Source organism: Oxyura jamaicensis, chromosome 4, assembly GCF_011077185.1.
Source record: "Oxyura jamaicensis isolate SHBP4307 breed ruddy duck chromosome 4, BPBGC_Ojam_1.0, whole genome shotgun sequence".
NCBI classification, from domain to species: Eukaryota; Metazoa; Chordata; class Aves; order Anseriformes; family Anatidae; genus Oxyura; species Oxyura jamaicensis.
Window position 1 is genome coordinate 44,241,427 of NC_048896.1, and position 21,167 is coordinate 44,262,593.

The window sequence follows — 21,167 nt, forward strand, 5'->3', positions numbered from 1 at the left end:
TATATTAAAAATAAGAGTAGAACTGGGCACTTGTGCAAGCATTTAGGGGCAGCGGAGATTTCTTTTGTTTTAAACTGCGATATATAGTTATTTCTTGTATCTTAATACAGCTGCTTTTCAGTCTCTTCGACCACTATGCGTCCTCTGAATTTAAAGACAGAGTGCTTTTGTAAAAAACTCATGCTAACAAAATCACTAGTTATAGGAACCCTGGTGTTTTCATAACTTTCCTTTCTTTCAAATATTTGGGAAGGTTCAAGAGACCAACCTTGATTTGAATAGCTGACCTCATCTCATTGTGATGTCTTTACTTATTACGGAGATGTATTAAGTGCCAAGTATATGACAAGACTATATGTGATGGAAATGTGCAACTTTTAAGCTTAACCTTCTCTAGCTTGGAGGGTCCAAAAATGCAGAGCTCCTAAGAGCAAAATTCTAGCAGAACTGTTAAATACCTGTTTTCCAAAAAGGTAATCAACGCTTGAACTCCAGGGACAAAAAAATCTCGTTGTTTTAACACAATCTTTCAAATTAAGGGAGATAGTTAAACTGGAAAGGTGAAGTGCAATTCCTGTTAAAGTGTGGATTATGTGTTTTAATTGTGTATTCACCAGCTCTACTCCAGTACAGCTTTCCTACATTCCTAGTAGGAATGTTTCCTAGTATGTTCATAATGCCACAGTGATCGTGCAGCAGTCCGAATTTCACTTACAGAATACACTGCAATGGCTCCACAGACCCTTAGGCAGTTAATTATGGTTTTAGGAGTGTTTAAGCCCTGTAATTGCTCTGGTAAAACTAACAGAGAGCATTCCAAATTATATTTTATTTGTTTATTGATGAATATTATCATGAGAAGATTGTTTTTATAAGAAAAATGCTAAAGAGAAGCCAAAACAGAACCAAAAAGAAACAAGTTAATTTTGTCATGCATTTATATATAAATACCAACAGTAATTTGAGCTAAATCTATGCAAAGACTTTCTCATTCAAGCCAAATATATCCCATGCCAAATTATATCCCAAGCAGTCTATTCCCAAAGAATACACAAGTCCTCAAGTGTTTTGCTAAATAAATAAATAAATAAGTAAATAAAATAAAAAAATCATGTAGCAATTATCTAAGCACAAAGAGATGAGTTAATGTTAGGATTTTTTTTTTTTTCTCCATTGTGTTTTCAGACCATACAAAAGTGTGCCACTTGCTTAGCTCACCACTGAAATACAATCTGGTCCAGAACATTTGATTTAGCTCTGTATATTTCTTGACTTTTGTTAGCTTGATTTAAGAACATCAGTGTTACACAATGCAGGTTTTCACATGGTTTATGATTTGGCTGTGAGGCATTTATGATGCAATAAATACTGATTGTATTGTTGGACAGAGGATTTAACAATTGAAAACAGAAAACTGATGGAAATGGATGGATCAAGTCTAGCTAATAAAAGTAATACTTATGGCTACAGATTTTAGCTGAAGCACAGCTAAAGCTAAAGTCAATGAAATGCATACTTCTTGTTTAGCTGATAATGAGAACTTGGAGGAAAGGAACAAACAGGATTTAATAATGGTGGATTTTGCATGTTCTATGGAAACTTGCTGTAACATCAGATAGGAACCACTGTCAGCCATACAAGAAGCTGCTAACACAAACATGGTGTATCAGGGTCATATGCAACATGGTACGGGAGATGGCTCATTGAGGAGAGAGTGAACAGAGCCCCAGGACTAGTGTAAGGGCACAGGAGTTGGATGGTACAGGCATCCTGGAGTCTCTCTAGGCAGGCAGACCTGGGGGATTCTCCCAGTTGGTTCCAGTTGGCTCCAGGGAGAGCCCTTAGAGGCATAGGTCCCCCCCAGCACTGACAGGGACAGTCCCAGGATGAGTATAATGCCTGTTGAAGGCCTAACAGGGGTGCCCTCTACCACCTCCTCGCAAGGTCCCGACTTAGTCCAAGTCAGATGTGAGCTCCACAACTCGCTGTGAAACATGAAGCTAACGTCTCCCAGTTTAGAGGAAATGCCAGTAGAGGCTGGTGTTGCCCATCTTTGCTAAGGCTTCTAGTGAGCCTGAGATCCTCTGAGCAACATGAGACAAAAAATTGTTTTATTTGTTTCCACTGCTTGATTTCCTGCCTGGCTTCCTAAAAATAGAAGTTATGGTGCCCCAAAGGTGTGGTGGAAAAGTGAGAGAAAGGACACCTGGCCATCTGCCCTTGCATCAGGTTATGTGGCTTGACAGAACTGGGCTGCATCAGCACATGAGGTGATGGGAGAGGAGTGTGCTTAGACATATGAGGAGTGGCTGAGGTCATTGGGCCTGTTCAGCCTGGAGAAGAGGAGGCTGAGGGGGGACCTCATCGCAGTCTACAACTTCCTCGTGAGGGGGAGTGGAGAGGCAGGTGACCTATTCTCTGTAATCACCAGTGACAGGACCTGTGGGAACGGTAATAAGCTGAGGCAGGGAAATTTTAGGCTGGACATCAGGAGGAGGTTCTTCACCAAGAGGGTGGTTGTGCACTGGAACAGGCTCCCCAGTGAAGTAGTCACTGCACCAAGCCTGTCTGAATTTAAGAAGCGATTGGACTGTGCACTTAGTCACATGGTCTGAACTTTTGGGTAGAGCTGTGCGGTGCCAGGAGTTGGACTTGATGATCCTTATGGGTCCCCTCCAACTCGGGATATTCTATGATTCTATGATTCGGCTTAGGATAATATTAAACCCAAAATCTCTCGTAGCAGACACTGCTGATGCTGCAATTTCCCTGCTCCTCCCTGAGGAGCTTTGCCTGTAACATGGCGGCCAACCAGGGCTCTGACTGCATCGCTCCTCTCACTACCACTTTTGGCTGAATTATCACAGACAACAGTAGGGAATGTCCTAGAAACAAGCGCTGTGTAGACACAGCCCATATTGGCTTAGGAACTACAATTACAAGCTCCCTCGACTTTTGCCTTCTCTCCCAAGCCTCCACTTTCTGTGCAGCCCAAGTCACCACAGGGGGACATCCTACCTTGCTGTAGGAAATCCCATCAAACACAGAGGTGATTTCAGCTGGAGAAGACACGTTGACCACAATTGGGTGGGAAGAAAGCAAAGAGTCGTCCTTCATTACAGGAAGCACATCGTCAATTAAAACCTGGTCAAGCTGAGAAGGAGAAGATGTTAGAATAGAAACAAAGGCAGGACTGTATGCCTAACGTATCAGTAGCTTGAGCCGCAGCTTCTCTAGGGGAGGCAGTTGGAAAAGGAATGAAATTTCACCTCCTTTAAAGAAGACTTGCAAATTCATACTTTACCTCTGAAAGGGGAGTGATACATTTTTTCCTTAACTAATATAAATCACATTTTGCAAATCCTGTTTTCCCATGCATTCCATACCACACACACACAAAAAAGTAGGCACAAAAGGAGGCTGTATTACCAATTTCAGAAGTGTGACAATATCTCAAAGCATGATGAGCTTCTCTTGCAAAAATGGAGCAGGGGAAAGTAAGGAGGGAAGAAGGAAAGAGGGGAAGAAGGAAGCAGGCTTCTCCTTCCTACAGGTGATTATCATTTTTTAAAAAATACGAAGTAACCTTTGGTCAAAACCCCCTTACTTCTTAATCAGTGTTCGTGGAAAAAAAAAAAAAAAAAAAAAAAAAAAAAAAAAAAGACAAGATTTCTATTTAGTTTTCCTCTTCTAATGCTCGATAGGATGAAAACTTTGAAATGGTGCTAGGTCTTAAATGAACATGGTATCTATATTTAATGGCTTTTAAATTCTAGGCTGAGTAATAAAATTTTTGCTTACATAGGCAGCACAACAGATCTACTTCAAGTGCAAAAGAAGAGATCCAGGAATGATTTCATCCTCAGCCTCACATAACACAACGAGAAGAGCGATTTGTGGGAGGCAGGGGAAGTGCTGGGTAGGCACTGCCTGCTCCAAATGTCTCTGGGCTTGTCGATGGGCTCAGCCTGTGCAACACCTACCCTGCTTCCTTCCAGGGGCATATGTTATGTATTTTCTAGTAGCCAGAATGTCATTACTCCTGGACAGCTGGGGGAAATATGAATACTATGTGCCATCACATCTGTTTGGGAAGGGAGGAAGGAGAGAGGAAGAAACCTCCCTTTACTCACACGCTGTTATCATTCCTCAGAGCATAATGCATATTGAAGGCTGCCCTCTTTGCAACTCCCCAAAGTGAAAGGAGTTGTTCTTGCTGCACAGTACCACAGGACATCCCGTCACTACCTCTTTTGCCTTGTGCAGATTAAACATACGCTTGAGCTGGAGTGTTGGAAATGACACTTAAAGTGCTTGCAGCAGATAAAGGGGGGGACCTGATTTTCTCCTTGACAAATAGCCCAATCTGTGGGACAGGCCAGGGTTCCCAACCTGCACCAGGTCAAGTAATGATCCTAAGGCAGGTCCTGCAAAGAGAGACTACAGCCCAACTAACTAATTAAGGGGATTCTCCATCCTCTAGGGCTGGACCTTTAAACAACCTTTTAAAATCTGCTGAGGCTCAGCCCACAGTCCACCTCGGAATTATTTGCCATAGTAATAACCAAGCACTTCACTCACTTGTTAAAAAGGATGACTCTTCCCTGCAGATAAAAACTCTACGAAGTTTACTTTGACTAGTTTCAGACCATAACATAGGGAGGTGGAAAAGCTTAAATCAGATTTTTCTTTAGATTGCACTGCACTACATTTTTAATATAAATATATTTTAAGTCCTCGTCATCCCTGTCTAATTTATAGACCCTTTCAAAATGCTCCCCCCAGCCCCACCAACCCTCAGCAAGACAGAAATAATTACCATTTGCCAATCTGGTTCTGCAGCATTGACTCCCAGGAACTCAAAGTAACTGGCAAATCCTTCATTTAACCACAGGTCATCCCACCAGTCCATGGTCACAATATTTCCAAACCACTGTAATTATCAACATTGAAAGGTGTATCATTAGCCAAATGGTAACCATACATTTCTATATCTCACATCTCCACATAGTACATTCGTTTGTTTACATTTCTTCCTGTTACCAGATGAAAATTATCCTAATGCTGGGGTTTAAATAGGAACTCAGGCCTTGCCTGATGTTAAAACATCACTTTTATTACCAAATTACATATTACTGGGGAAATTGCTAATGATTCATGTGCCGCTGAAAATATTTTTAGTTTCTTCCTCTTGATTTGCTGATTTGTGCTTGTACAGATATGTTTTCAGACAGTCTCCACAGTGTATAGCTGTCCTTATTTGCTTGCCCAAAAGAGACATCTGCACATGCAAATGAGTTCCTTTAAGACATTTCAGACAGATTTTCATAAGCTGGCTCACCGTCTGGACCCAAGCATCTAATTTCCTGAGAAAAAAATCAAAAGCAGTAGTTCTGGTACTTTAAAGCTCTAACAGGGAACAGTTTTAACACGGTATTTTGCAATCAAAGTGTGAGCACACATAGAAGATCCGGAGTCGTGATTAATAAGAGTATTTTCCTGATTAAATAATTGCTGCTACACATTTAAAGAACTTTAAAAATGATCCGTGTCCTAAAACATACCTGGTGAACAAGCTCGTGGGCTATCACGGCTGCTACTCGCTGTTTGTTGGAACTGGCAGACTCGTTGGGATCATAAAGTAGGTTTGTTTCTCTGTATGTGATCAGCCCCCAGTTCTCCATTGCACCTGTGCCAAAATCTGGAATAGCTATTTTATCTACAAGGAAAGAAAGAGAATGTGGTTACCACTGTATCCTTTAAGCCAGTTAAAGCACCCTCTTTTCTGCTTATTCACGGCCAGTTTTGCTTGCCATATGTGGTTCAGGCTTACTGGTGTGGATTGCAGCCTATAACCTGTGTTTAAGAAGCATGGGACTGGCCTACAACTGCTGATAGCAAGTGCCCAAGCTCTGCTGGGATTAGTAGAGCTACAACCAGTTACACTAGCTGAGGATCTGTCCTGATAGATGATGCTGTGCCACCTCCTGGGAGCGTGCAAATCACACACAACTTAATTTTGGCTCTGAAATTAATAGTATTGTCTGAGGATGTGCTCTAGGCAGTAAACCACCTGAAACTATCTGTAGCATAATGAGGCATGTCATTTTTTGTCACACTGTCGCATTAAGAATATTTATTGACATGTTAACCAAAGTAAATCCCCCATGCAGTGAACAACATCTGCTTCTATTCCTGGCAATTTGTGGGGGTCACTCCTTCATGGTCAGTAATCAATACAGGTTTAAATGAGAACTGTGGAATAAATTGGACTGGCATTTTCTTCTGCAAATGATGACCACAGCCTTTCTGTGTGAGTTAGTGAAAAAGTACAGATGGATTTAAAACTGAATAGAACGAAAAACCCTCACGCCACCCTAACAGAAGACAGGAATTAATCATTTTAATTTAAACAACTTGATTATAGAATCTAAGCTAGTAGTCTGGCCAGGGCTCCACTGAGAGTCAAAATGAGGATCACAATGGGAATGGCAATGCCAGAAGCCATAACTCAATGTGAAATATATCTACATATTTTGCAGAAATATATTTGATTCATCAGGTTTGATCTAGGTGACTTCTAATACTGAGGAAACAACATAGCAAGTCAAGATCCAAAAAACAGACAAGAGCATCTACCCTCTCATACTGTAGACCTGGGGTTGCCAGTCCACACTGTGGTGCAGACAGACCCCTGATGTGCCAAAATCATCAGGCATTTATAGAAGTGAAAGCTTGGGTATGAAGCACATTTAAGATATAGTGCCAATTATTACTTGGAACCGGTGTGCAAAAGGACAACATATTGTACTATTTTCTCAGGTACCTAAAACTCAGGTAGTGTTGACATGCAAATAGATATTTCCAGTAAGCTCAACTGATGTTTTGAAAGGAGGTGGAAATCTATTGCTAAAATAATACAGGTTAGACTGTTAGATAAATTTTTGTAGTTATTTTTTTTCTTGATCGTTATAAATTTATGAACCTGATTGCATTACCTCTAGAGGTCATGGGAGAGGGCATTTCCAACACATTTTCACAACTCTGATTACTTTCCCTACTTTGCCAGTTCAAGCTACACAAATCAGATCCAGAGACCAGATAGCCCAAATTAAAGGATGCTCAAATGCACTACTTTTATATATATAAGCTATATATATATATATATAGCTTATTTTGTAACCATGGACAAAATTTGATCCTATACCCAAGCTCTGTGTCTTTATTCAGCCCAGCAGTAGTAACAACAAATTATACACTGGACCACATTCATTTTTCTAAGAAATGGTCACACACCCACTTTGCACTAAGCTTAGTAAGTAGTATGACATACTCTCTGGCAATTTACATCTTCACTTATCTCATTGCTGGCTTTTGTCCAGAAGTTCCCATGGAAGTGGTACTTGTTTTTCTCAATCTTCATCTGGCTCTATTTTAGCTCATAATGTTCCTTTGCTGATGTCACCAATGATTCCTCTGATTTTCCAAAAAACTCTCTAAAATATCCATGCCAAGAGCAGTTCTTCAGTTCTTTTTGAGAACTGTTAATGGAACTGTTGCTGAGACCAACACTCCCATCATGACACTTAAGAACATCTCAAACTATGTTGGTACAATTTTAAAGCATCCTGACATAGTATCAGCAGGTAACAACCAAACACTTTCATTCTCTGTTTACCATCAAAATACATGAACTTGTAGGAGAAACATAACCATGACAGTAAATTAACAAAATGAAAAACTAATAATCACCTAGTTTTGGAAGAGAATAGCTCAAATTAAAGTACTCTTCAAAGAAGTCAAATACAATTTTTGTTACATTTGCTGCATATTCTGCTGTGTGTAATTGCAGTGGCTGGGCATAAACTCTCAGCTGTAAAATAGAGAGAGACAATTAGAGCAGTCTTCAGTTAAGAGAAAATAGAAGGTGGCAAGCATTGAAAAGTCATTTAACATACCTATAACACTGCAGATTTTCTTTAAGAGATTGGCCTAATCAATGACTTCTGTTCCCTGACCCATTTATTCAAAAAAGTTTTTCAAATGTCATGCATAAGAGAAACCAAGTCAACATAATATGTGCACACTTCCCACACCATGCCTAAACTTCAAAACTGGCAAGACCCATGTCCAGAAACACACAGTGGCCATCTCCCCACTCCAAAACCTGGAGCAGAGCCTGAGTGCCTACCAGCCACTCTTCTCCCAAGGTCCGGTTTTCTTGGGAAGGAAACCCACACAAGCACAACTGAAAGGAATCTGCTTGTTCTGAGAAGCTCATTGATTTAGACTGATCTCATCAGATCAATTTCAGGTGGCACATTTGGCAGCCTTGTGCACAATGGCTGACCATTTCTATGCTCCTCTTGTGGAGCTTGCATTTTTTGGTGAAGGCAAAAAACATTGTCTTGAGTGCTGACCTTTCCATCCCAAAGGTTTGGTGTGTTAGCTCAAGCCCAGGAGGACTAGAGTCCTTATGGCATTCATAATCATGAGGAGGAGGCCTACAGCTTGAGAAAGCCTTTTCAGATGTTATCTCCACATTGGGAGAATTCTCCCGTTGGGAGATTTCCTTCAGAATTCATGGTGCTTTTCTGGGGAGGACTTTTCCTCAATCTCTTTGTCCCAAAATTTCCAGGTCTCTTGCTCCAGACCTGAACTGTAGTGCTGCACTTACAGGAGCTGTAGGCTGTCCCCTTCCTTGTCCCATAATACCTCCAGTGTGGAAAGTGAGAGATCTTCATGTGGAGTGAAGTTGCTGGCTTTGGGATAACTGATCCATCTTTTTGCAGACACTGTGTCTCGTATGAATGGCTCACATTCTTCTGGCTGTTTTGGTGTGGCTTGTTTACTCCTCAGTCTCATCTCATAGCCAGGCATTTAGGGTCCAAACTTAGCAAAGGAGCTGGCCTACTCTAGGAGCCTCCTTTGAGCCTGACAACACATTTATTTCAATACCATGAAATTACACTTCCTCCAACAAGAGGGGAGGATGGGAAAGTAGTCAGAAATAGAGATGGAATGAAAAAAACAAAACCAAAAAAAGCTTATGAAATTCAATCGGGAATCAATCCCAGCCAGGGGATTTCCCTCAGGGTCAGTTTGCAATTACAATCTGTAATTTCCACTTCAGTAAGCTCTTTACCCAATTTAGCAATCTTTGGTCCCCTAGCTGATCCATATTAATGGGTTCCAAAACCTTCGGCGTGCACTAGAACCAACTTTGGGTTTCATTTGTGTAATCTCCTCTGTGATTTTCCAAAGCAGACATTTGGTACCTGACAGGTAATCAGCTCAGGAGTGTTGTTTCCAGCTGTGGGCACATTTTCCACCATTGATTCCATCAAGGTCTTTGTCAGGGCAATGATTTTCAGAGCTAACGGCAGAGTTTTTAAATCATGGGTCGTATCACATGAGTTGCATGCTGTTGCTGTTGTTTATGCAAGCAATATATGGATTACACAAATAATTTCTGTTGGATGCATGATTTACTACTAACAATTTATATAGCAAACTATAGAATGTTTTTCTCAACAATCAGCAACTCAATATCTCATGGCCTGGCAATGCTTCAAAGTGTTTTGAATGGAAGTGTTTAGTTAGGAGAAGGACTTTCTTACTATCTGATTAAAAACTCTGAAGATGACCTGCTCTTACTGGTAAAAAAAGATATTTTTTAGTGATGGTGTTTATGTGGCTCCCTTAACTTAAAAAAATCTTATACATTTACTTTTTATTGCTAAAATATGTCCATACTAAAAGAAAGGGAGAAGTTAAGGTTTACTTCACAAAAAATAAAAAAATAAAATCTAGTGCAGGCAAGTCCTCAGACATCGTTTAGAGAATATCATTAGTAACATATGTAATAATCAAAGCCTGAACTAGAGTAAGTTTCTTCAGGCAACCTCTATACTGACACAAATACCCCCACTTCTACACACACGATTGCACACACACACATATACATGCACACAATTTAATTACCACGTTTCAGTGAACACTCCCTTCTCTTTAAAAAAGCTACAACAGCTCAAGAACATTTTGGGATTTACCACTTTGCTTGAGGAAAAAAATAAACAAGTGTCGGCCTTAGACCCATATTCTGGAGTATGGTTTGAATGAGCAGATAATAAGCTAATATTTGCATCTAAAAATGAAGTTTTCTGCCTTCTTCAGCATTCAGGTGTTCAGCATTTATTTTTTCTTATCCTTTTTCTACCACACTCCTATAAAGCTCTCTTTCCTCATGTGACAAGTGATAGGATGCGAGGAAATGGTCTCAAGTTGCGGCAGGGGATGTTTAGATTGAATATTAGGAATAATTTCTTCACAGAGAAGTTGGTCAAGCATTTGAATGGGCTGTAGGGGAATTGGTGGAGTCCCCATCCCTGGAGATGTGGACGTGGCACTAAGTGATGTGGCTTAGTGATGGGACTTGGTAGGTCAGGTTGATGGTTGGACTTGATGATCTTGAGAGTCTTTTCCAACCTAAATGAGTCTATGATTCTAGAGCTGCACAAATTCTTTTTTATTTTTTTTTAAATAACTAAACTCTAGAGAATGTCAAAGAACCAAAGTCTTATTCCTGACAATGGAATGAGAAGACAAGCCAAACAGCATCTTGTTAACGAAACTGTATGGCTGAGTAGCCTAAAACATTCTCCTGTTTTGCAGATTACTGAGAAAAACAGCAGGGATCTCAGAATATTGCATAATTATTTCAAGCCAGGCTCCATTGCCTTGGCTAAGTGCAATTTAGCCTCAATTGTTTGTCGAGAAGTAAGACAAGTGTACAGCTCGATGCTAGCAAAGGCATCGAGGAGGGAGGTTTCAGCACAGCACTATACCAGGAATTCTTTGCTAAGAGCAGGATCAGCACTTCGGAGCTTTATACAAGGCAGCTTTTCACACTGGCAGACAGCCTGAATGTGCCATGCTTTTTTAGGCAGGGAAAGGAAAGGGAAGCAGTGAGGGCATGCAGTTGTGGCATCACCCTCTCTCTCAGATGAAAGGCAATGTAAACCAATAAGTAACCAAGAGTGGGTTGAGCATCCCAGACTAGTTGTAGGCTAAATGAGGAGCTTAGGCTGAGGAACAAATTCTCTTCAGGCCTTCAGCTATTTAGTAGAATATCTTACCTGCTAGTGCCTGTTCATCTGCACCTTCAGAAGATTTTTATTGAATCAAAGCTAGGACTGGGTTGGAACAGTTGTGTCTGTTACATCTAAACGAAGGAGCTACTTTGATTTTATGGATTCAGATTCAAACATAACCCATCAGGGCACCTGTCAATACCCAGGCCCTGTCACTTCTGTATGGTTTAGTAAAGTATTTGCACGGTAGCAAATTACCTTTAGCCACTGTTGCAAAATAAAGAATATTATAGCCAACATGCAATTGTACATAGCATTGTAGTCCTATGTCTCCATGACTGTAAATAGGAAAGACATCAAATGTAATATAGATTCATGCTTTTAACCCCCCCCCCCCTCCCCCCCCCCGCCCCCCCGAAATGTAAACTATTTGTATCCAGGGCCTGTGAATCTCTTGTACCCTTGGATTTGTACATTCCCTCTGGCTCTGAGCTTTAAGTCATAGATGAAGTTAGAGCAACAGTGCTCCTTTCTCACCCACGTGCCTCTATGGGAGGTGCTGTCTGGGATCTCACTGAGATGGGAATCAGGGAAAAACTGCAGAATACTCTATGTACACAGTGGTCAGAGGGACCACTGCAAACACCTAATCTAATCTGCTGCCTAAAATACATTATGGGAGAGGGAAAACTCTTCTTTGTATAATAAAAACATCTGATTCATTAAAAAAAAATGCAAATTACTGTACATCTGTCATCTGAACCATGTTCATGCTGCAACAGGACTTACGGGTATTCCTCTAGCAGATTGTCTCTCTACAAACTTGAACTGGTGCACTGCAAAGCATACCAAGTAAGTACTCATGGGAACTGACTTCTCAAAAGTTGTCCGAGTCCAGCCATCTTCTACCTGTACAGTTTGCTTAGAAACAGAACAATAATTAATTTGATTTTGAAATTGCAAACACATGCAAAATTTGGTATAATATTCTTATGAAGGCTAAAACTACCCAGGAATGATAAATCACCTCTCCAGATTCATCCCTTCTGGCATCCCGCTGACAATGGCATGAGAACAGAAAAAATACAAAAAACGAAACTTTGTTTTTCTGCACTAAATAAGTTTACCTGGTTCTAATTTTGCATCAAGGACTTGAAACCATTCACATGGATGGGAATTTTGCCAATAGTTTTCCAGTGTACTTTAATGCATTTTGTTCTTGAAATATTTTATAAAATAACATCACTCTGGACAGATCAAAGAAGAGACTGGATTCTGTCCTCTTAAATACGTGCATCATGCAGGAGTCAGGGGGTGCAGAAATGTTAGTTAGGGTAAAGACCAAATTGATAAACCTATCCTGAACTTGCTCAGACACAAATTAGCACTGCTAATTGGTGGGCTGTTTAAATGTACATAAGGCTTAGTGATCATAGTTTTTATTTTGTAAATCAGTTAAAAAACATTCCTGGTTTTCTCAAGTGAACTGTATGACCAAATCTACAACCTTTTCTATGCAATTTATACTCTGAAAATTTGTTTCTGCTATGCATTATCTGCCACCTGTCTAATAAACTTTTGTGCTTCTATCTGGATGACTAAAACAGGAGAAAAGGATGTTGTATATAAAAGACACTAATTTTCTTCTAGAGATACAATACTTCATGAGATTCATTTGTTATAAATATAATGTAAATAAAGCATACATAGTGAGTGTTACCGGTAATATGATTTCATGAGCTAAAAAATCCTTTTCACAGATATATTCACAATCTGCTTTTTTGTTATTTGACTCTAATTTGGTATCTTTTGGTCTTTCAACAAAGTCAGAATCTCAGTGGGAAAAAAAAAATAAATAAAAAAAAAAGAGGCTTTTAAATAATTTCACTTCAGTGAAACATCAAATTAAATGCACAAGATCCTGGTTTTGCTGAACTGATTTTGCCACATGGACTCTAAAGCTACCCACCACCGAAACTACTACAGAATGTGTAACACACAACATGCATTGCATTTACAAACTACTTCAACTTCCATCCATTGAAATGATTCCCCAAAGGTCCTTCACTACTAAGAAAAGAGCAACCAAGCTTGTGACCACATCAGATAAAAGGGTCCTGCTACCATCTGTTAGTCAAACTCAGGATAATCTATATCCCTCCCTCTACTTAGGTTTTAGCAAATTAATTAACAAGCAGTAGCTAGCCCTTCAAAAGTTTATTTTTTATGTCCATTTTAGAGACAAAAAGCACACCTAAAGATGTAAAGAAAATCTCAAACCCCACTAAATCTTGATAACAGCTAGTTTTACCCCCTCACCATCCATACCCCACTTATCTCAGATCTATGTGTAAAGGTACCCCAAACACTCTAGTTTCATGTGTTGTTCATCAAAGTACCTGCTGCTCTTCTAGATATCATAAACATATTTTTAATAACTATAAATCAGGGCTTTAAATTTGCAAAGGGTCTGGGAGGCAGCTGTATCAGAGCAGTAATATTTCTCTCAGCCACGTTGCTGATGCATAGTTAAAGTTTGGGGACTCTTTAAATAAAACAGTACACAGCAAAGCAGATCTTTGTTTGTTTTCTGGGTGGGGAGTGATCAGGAAGATGCAAATGTCAACAGCCTGGAGGCTGGAAGCTTTTTTTTAAACTTGGCACTTTATCTCCCACTTCAGAATGTAGTCATTAGAAATTAAATGTTGGACACACATTCAGTTAAACTATTCATTAGAAACTCTTGGCTGAAAGCCATTCAATCTTCTTTCAGAGCGCCCAGAGGTAGATAATTGATGCCATTGAATTTCATCCCAAACTTGGAATTTGACCTAGCAGGTCCAGAAATAGATTATTTAGAAAATTACAGCCATAGCGGACTGAAAAGTGTCCACACCCATGATCTGACAGACAGGATTTTAGATTCTGTGTTATTAAACACAATAGTCCTAGACTATTACTTGCTAGCAGGATCCTTTGCTGTTAGGTTGTGAACAGCAGGCCCTTGCACTGGAACATAATGCTCCCCATCCAGGAAGCGGCTGTCTTTCAGAGCATTTCAAACCCACCTGGTTTGACTGAAGAACCTGCTGTTACCTATTTATGGTTAGTAGGGAACGCTCATATAGCATACCTGAAGAGAGGGTCAGCTAGCTAAAGACAGAAGACACATTTCATTTCTGATTTGGATTTGGCTCTGCATTGCTATCTTGTGTACTGACTGACCACTGGGAGTCCTAACCAAACAACCAGTCAGATTTCATAGAATATTTATTAACCATTAGCTTCACAGTGTCTGGGTGGTAGAATATGAGAATGCACAAGGACCTTGTGTCCAGTGGCTTTACAGAACCATCCTACTTAGACAGTAGAGTTCGGAAATACATACCTGTACTGGCATGTTGGCAAGTGCTTCATACGTGTTTTGATGGATGATAGATACATTGTAAGTTGCCTTTTTGTTGGGCTCATCAAAGCAAGGAAATGATTTCCGTGCATCTGTTGGCTCATGGTCAGTAGCTGCAATACTCCTTAAATAAACAACAGATTGGCAGGTTGTTCCAAACCTTCACCACATACCTTTCAAATCTTATCTGCGCTTTCTAAGCCTAAGTATTTAGCAACTTTACAAACTAAAATCAAGTACAAATATTTTGTGTACTCGTCCATTCATAGAAGTAGGTGACATCAGAAATGCAGAAGATATCATATAGGCGTGTGGAGCATATGTACCTCAAACTCTGTTTCCAACATCCTCTAGGGTTCAGAGAAGAAACTAAAGACAATTACTTATCATGAAATATTTTAGGAGCCAGGTAATAAGATACAAATGACCCATCCAGGATGTTACAATTTTGCTAGCCTTCCTTATGAGTATTCCCATTAATTTCTGTGCCTAAAATAAACTGCTGGTGGTATCATCTAAAAAAAGGAAATATAGGTTCTGATATAGAGCTATTTACTTACTTAAGTAATTCTATGTGTTGTTTACCCTCTAGAGTTCATCTTGGGATTGGAGTCTTAAGCATCTCCAAGAAGACACCTTGGAATTGTCTAAGCGACCCTGAAAACTCACCCTACCCATGTGTTTCTTTCTCTGCAGTGACCACATACAATTTTCTGCTGGTGCTGTTGCACTCCTCTGGCTCCCATAAAGAAAGCACTTGAGAAAGCATGAGAAGTCCAGGTAAACTTCCTAGCACAAAAATGATGCCATGCTAGCTGTCTTGAGGGGGATTAGAAAGCCATCTCACACAAAAACAACTGGAGGAACTAGAGAATAATGAGTCAGAGAAGAAAATAAGATGAAGATTGTGAAAGTTCCTATTGTGTGTTTGCTTCTCACAGTGACATCAGGCTTCCCCATTAATGAACCATTCAGTGGCAGAACGTATTCTTCAGTGATTAATGGTGAAAGAGATCACAGATGCTTCTTCAATTAATCTGGAATGTTGAGCATTTTTTGACAGCACTTCCACAGCTGCTCCAACTATATTAAGGTAGTTTTTCTTTCCAAAATGTAATTAAAAGTGTACATCATAAATTACAGATCTGCAGCAATCCTACAAGCTCACTTGACAACCAATTTTTCTGTTGCCCTTGGGTTTTCTTTGTGATGGTTAAATACTAAAATCTGGTCATTAGGAACTTGTAGCAGCAAGGTTCATTTACAAGCCTGATGAGGTAATATGTCTGGGTTCTCACCATTCATGTTCACTGGAATAGTAACTCTGTAGTTCATGAGCAGAAAGCATAATGAACCCTCACCTTAAAATAACTTCAGGCTCAATGGAGTTCCATTTGCTTGGTAAATTGTTTGATGTAACTCTACGTTTGGTTGGATTTGAAAGCTATTTCACAATGAAGTTAACTTCAAGTCCCCAGGGCAATGCTTCACAGCTATTGCTTAAAAATTTGGCTATTTTGACACATTTATATCTTGTTCCTAAAGACGGATAACAATATGATAGCTCTTCTGATTTATAAGGTGATTATCTATCCTCATCTATTTGTGGAGACAGACAGACAGCAGCACAAAACCACAGCACTATCTCTTCAGTAGGGTAGATGATCAGTACTCCAGGCTATGGCATGCAAGTGGCACTAGAAACTTGAGATCTTGTAACTTCCTCCCAAATTGTATAATGTAGTTTTTAGATAAGATTTTCTTCACTGCTTGATGGATTCCACCCTTCTACTTGCTGTTGATGTCCAGAACTTTAAATATGAACTTGAGGTGACAGCTGTAAATATCCTAGTAATAAGGAGTGAAGACCTGGCTGAGACTGCATCCAGCAGTTGTTTCCAAAATAAAACAGGTCTGCATTTAGAACTATGATTAATTTCTTTTTTGTCCACCCCAAACACAGGGTTTTAGTGCAAAAAGCCTTCCCCTTGAGCTAAGTAGTGCCTTTTTTTTTCTCCTAGTGTTTCCTTAAATTCATATCCATTGCTTCTTCTGAGAAAATTTTGTTCCTTCCTTGCAACAACAACAACAATCTTGCCTTTCTCTAATCAATAAAATCCTAAATGAAAAGTCTTCTTATCTGTTAGAGATGTGCCCGAATATCTTTTACAAGCCTTTTGTTCTCTTATGGAGGACAGAGAGAATCCCTGTAAAAGGGAAACCATACATTGTCACAAATAGTAATTCAAAATTAAAAATCAGATGACTTGACATGTTTGTTTTATCTGTAATATCAAGGTGAAAATAAAGGAAGGTATTAGCACATTCCTCTTCAGGAACCAGTGAGTTAAAAGAATCAATAATACCAGGGAAAGATTCTTGTTGTGCTCGCTTCCTTGGTATTTGAAAATAACAGTTGTGATATATTTTTACTCACTGCATCATGTAAAGTAGGGGAGGACTGTCATTCCACTTTCATCAATGAAATGCACAGAGACAGTGAAATAGCCTTACAAAAGGACTCCAGTGCTTACTGTTGGATTCAGGAACCCTCAGGAGGATCTAGGTAGGTCTGTCTGAAACCTGCATTCTCAAGATTTCTACTTTCCTGCTCCCTACCTGCATGCTCACATCAATTTAAATAGTTGTGTTCCCAAGGTATCTCGAGATCCATTTCTGGGCAAGTCCAAAAGTACCTTCAAAAAAAAAAAAAAAAAAAAAAAGGGATTGTGCAATCCATCTGAACAGGATTTGCAAATGAGGTGTTTTTCTCCCTAAGCCTCCCAAGGTTCCTGGACTTGCAGGCATGTTCCTCACATGTCTCCATGTTTTCCACAAAATGTGGTGGGAGATTTGGATCTAAGCAACAGCAGAACCTGGACTTCTGCCCGCTTTGTAAACAAAAGGCATTATAGCAATGCTTTGGCAAACCTTTGCCCTCACAGATAGACAGCTGGGGAGCAGCTTGGTCTGGAAACTGAATTTTCAGTGACCTTTATTTTCTCAAAAGGTCCCACTGCTTCTAATACTGCCCAGAAGGGATGGGGGAGTTGGTTAATTACAAACTGGCTCTCATTTTCACCTCAGCCCTCTTCTGTCTAGTGTCTGCTATTAGTAGACTTTCCTGACTTTCGCTATTACCTGATCTAATTTGTATTTACTTCCAACATAACAAAAGAATGAACTATTTGGGTTGAAATATTGCAAGGGTGATAATCTGCCTCAGGCAAAGGTAAAGCAAAAAGCTAATTCCGGTCAGCATTGTTTTTGAGTAGAAAGCCAGGGGAAAATGCACTTTTAATAAGTAAGAAAATCTTTCCCTCACCATTTTCCCTTAACCCCTTCTACCACCTACCCTCATGCCAAGTAACAACATCTTGAAATTTGGCTAGTAGTTGCTTTCATTTCAGAGCTTTATTTGTCACTATAATGTACATCACATCTTGCACCTCAACAGACTAACTACACAAACTTAACCCTATCAGAAATCACCACTCATATTTATTAGAGCCCTTCTCAAGCCTAAGAAACAAACTCACACACTCAAGTTCCCTTCTGTATTGAGCATTTGCAGACTGCTAGCTAGTATCAGCCTTGCAATACAGTAGCTTCTAGCATCCAAACCAAGGAGTAGGAACTCTCTTGAACTGTGCTCACTTCATACTTTCTTCAGCTTATGAAGTTCTCCTTTCTTCCTGACCACAGATGCTTGTTTCTTGCCTTCCTACACTGTCTGGATCTGAGGGATGAGCACTCACCTCTCCTGCTCTGTGATTCAAGAGACCTGCACTCTGGTTCTGCTATTCCGGTGTTGGGACAGACCTGGGGCAATTCATTTAATATCTAGGTTTTCTTCACCATTAAAACGGAAGTAACATACCCCAGTTTATAAAGATGCTAAAAGGTTACACTTTAAATCTCCTGTGGGGATTTCAGATGCTCAAACTATGAAACCAAAAAGCCTTCCAAGTCAGAGCAATACCGAGTGGTACTAGACAGAGGAACAAGAGGGAAGGAGCTGGCAGGAGTTTAATTTATTCCCCACATGGCTTCTTCACAGACCCAATAACCATGTTTACACATAAAAATGAGTGCTTGCCTTTTCCTCTGCTTCCTGGATTTGCTGCTGCTGGTGCCTGTCATTGCTGCTACTCCTGGCATTGCCTGCCAGCGGTTGAATGAAGCTGATGCAACTCTCACTCATGACCCTGTTGTCCCAGGAGGGCAAAAAAGTGCCATGAAAACAGACCAATGTTTGGCTTTGTGTTCCTGATACAAGTCCCTAGAAGAGTCTAGCCAATTTTATCTTCTAATTCTAAAGGCTGGCCTAAGTCACTTCAGAAATGTAAACTGTAAAATGAGTGGTATTGTGCCCTTTCCATGCATTAAGTGAGAAGAAATACCTCTGAGCACTGGGAAATGGCTTTTTCAGGCTTCCCCCTTGAAGCAGTGCAAAACTGGGAAGTGAAATGGGTTAAATGAACCACAAGAGGCTTTGTAATCTTTCAATAACTATTAATTTGTTGAAAAAGAAGAGCTAGAGCAGAGAAGCTTCAAGTCAAAGATAACCTTCATAGTTTGGAACTCCCTAACTCATGATTTAAACCAGCTGTAGAAGGGACAGAGTTTGGGTATTCCACAGGCTTGCAATATCAAGGAGGCACAATGTCAGTAAAAGTATCACAAGAGGATTTCACACCAAAACTATTACTCTGGGGAACAACCGGCAAGTTGTGAGAGCTGTATGCTACTTACTGGACTATGGAGTTAAAAACAGGCCTCTGCCTCTCTGAGGGAGCCTTTTGTAAAGCTCAGGGCTAACCTGGGACCAGTAGAGTTTGGAAAAGCTTTTAAAAATAATAACAAAAGCCACCAGCTCTCCAGCGCACTCTTGTCAATAGCCAAAAGATTTTGAATACATCTTCCTTAGGGGAATGAGAAAATTAAAGAACAGCCCAGAAATGTCAGCAAGTTGCTGAGAGACAAGACTGAGAAGCTGACACAGAAATAGAGCAGGTCTGAGCAAGTAGGAATAGAGAAGAACATTTAATAAATAAAAGAAAATCTGCTTTACTTAGTCTCTCCGTTCTCAGTGTAGGTGGTCCTATAAAAGCCAACCAGGGAACCATTCAGCCAGCCTTGAAACTTCAGGGTGAGTATATAAGGGTCATTTTCATCAGTGACAGGGAGCTCCGCTTCTGCCTTCATCACTATGTACTCTTGTGGTGCGTACTCAAAGCAGTCAGTCACAGCAATCTGCTGTCCTGAGGATTTCTTGAGCGTGGGCCTTTCTGTAATCTTGGTCTCCCGCAAATGGAGCCACAGGTGGGTGGTAGATTTTTCCAAAGCAATATAAATACTGACTGTCCCAGTGTAAATGTCTGCCTCCATCTCAGGCTTCACTTCCAGGTCATAGTGGAAAGGCTTCACGTAAGTGGGTAGTCTGAAATGTCTCCACTCACCAGTCTCATCATTTTTAGGAGGACAGGGACCTGCATCCACTGTGGGAGGAGAGGTTGTTGGCTGATCTGGCTGATTTGGCTTATCTGTTTCCTCTGAAGACTGCTGCGATTTAGGTCTGGTCAGTCCCACACCAAGTCCCACAGCAAGACCTACAACGACCACAACACCACAGATGATAGCCACATGCTTTGTCTTCATGCAGTACTTCTTGGGCTTCTTATCATCGAGATCCATGTCCTCCATCTCAGCTCCCGGGTCTGTTCTCAGAGCAAAACATTAACCATATAAAGCTTATTAGTCAATTCAGCACTTACTTTCGGTAAACTCAGCAGACTTGGTTTGTACGTTAATTGTGCAGCTATAGCTGTTCTCTCTCTGTCTCCCCCACCTCGCTTTCCACGAGGCACTCAATTAATTAAAGATAACATGCATTTAGAGGAAACATGAATGATCAAAAGGAGTGCAGCTGGGCAGGGAGACCGAGGAAACCAACACAGAGGAACATTGTTCCCACTGCACTCCCCTTATAAGCAGCACAACCCCACCCCCAGCCCCTCCTGCTCTGGCCTGAGTTAAATATAAAACAGTGCTATGTTAATCAGCAGTTAGGAGATGATCAGATGCCAAAGCTCTGTCAGCAGCTTTCAGAAGGAGTTTGCAGATAGAGGTGTAACTGCTCCAAAACCTCAACCTTTGCCACTGCCTCTTCCTTTTTTTTTTTTTTTTCTTCCTACCATGCTGTGTCTTGTTTGGGTTTTTGAGGTTGCAGGGTTTTTTTCCCTCTTACTAGCAAGGATTTCCTTGAACTTCCACCCTATAGTTGGTGAAATGACGTCTCTAAAGTCTCAAAAATCCAGCAAAATCACATACATCTTTCAAGGACTTTTCAACTGTTTCCCCTCTTTTCTAGGCTCATTTACCTCTGCTGTGTAATTCGAGGCAGTCACAGGCAGAAGAATATACAGCAGAATAATAAATCTTCATCGCTGACTTCAAACTTTAAAACACGTCCAATTCTTCTTGTCTCATAGGGCCAATTTTCCAGGAGACTGCCCATGACTGTACATGCACAGGCAGCCTGGGATATGGCTGCCTTGTTGGTCAGTGCAATTGCATGCTGCCTGCGAACCCTCGCTGTGAGGGACACTTCTAAATATGCAGTTGGATGATTTATGTAGTAAAAATCTAACTCAGCATTTACCGCA

The 21,167-nt window shown here is 40.4% G+C and overlaps 1 protein-coding gene across 1 annotated transcript in view; it reads right to left on the reverse strand.

Annotated features, from left to right (window-relative positions):
• Positions 1 to 20,475, reverse strand: part of ENPEP (glutamyl aminopeptidase) — a 35,169-nt gene extending 14,694 nt beyond the window's left edge. Inside the window, exons 1-7 of the mRNA XM_035326033.1 lie at positions 19,574 to 20,475; positions 14,482 to 14,623; positions 11,883 to 12,014; positions 7,753 to 7,873; positions 5,565 to 5,719; positions 4,820 to 4,933; positions 3,019 to 3,153 (exon numbers count right to left, since the gene is read on the reverse strand). Of these exons, the coding sequence (XP_035181924.1) occupies positions 3,019 to 3,153; positions 4,820 to 4,933; positions 5,565 to 5,719; positions 7,753 to 7,873; positions 11,883 to 12,014; positions 14,482 to 14,623; positions 19,574 to 20,205 (1,431 nt within the window). The 5' untranslated portion in view covers positions 20,206 to 20,475. The remainder of the gene's footprint in view (positions 1 to 3,018; positions 3,154 to 4,819; positions 4,934 to 5,564; positions 5,720 to 7,752; positions 7,874 to 11,882; positions 12,015 to 14,481; positions 14,624 to 19,573) is intronic.
• Positions 20,476 to 21,167: the final 692 nt, after the last annotated feature.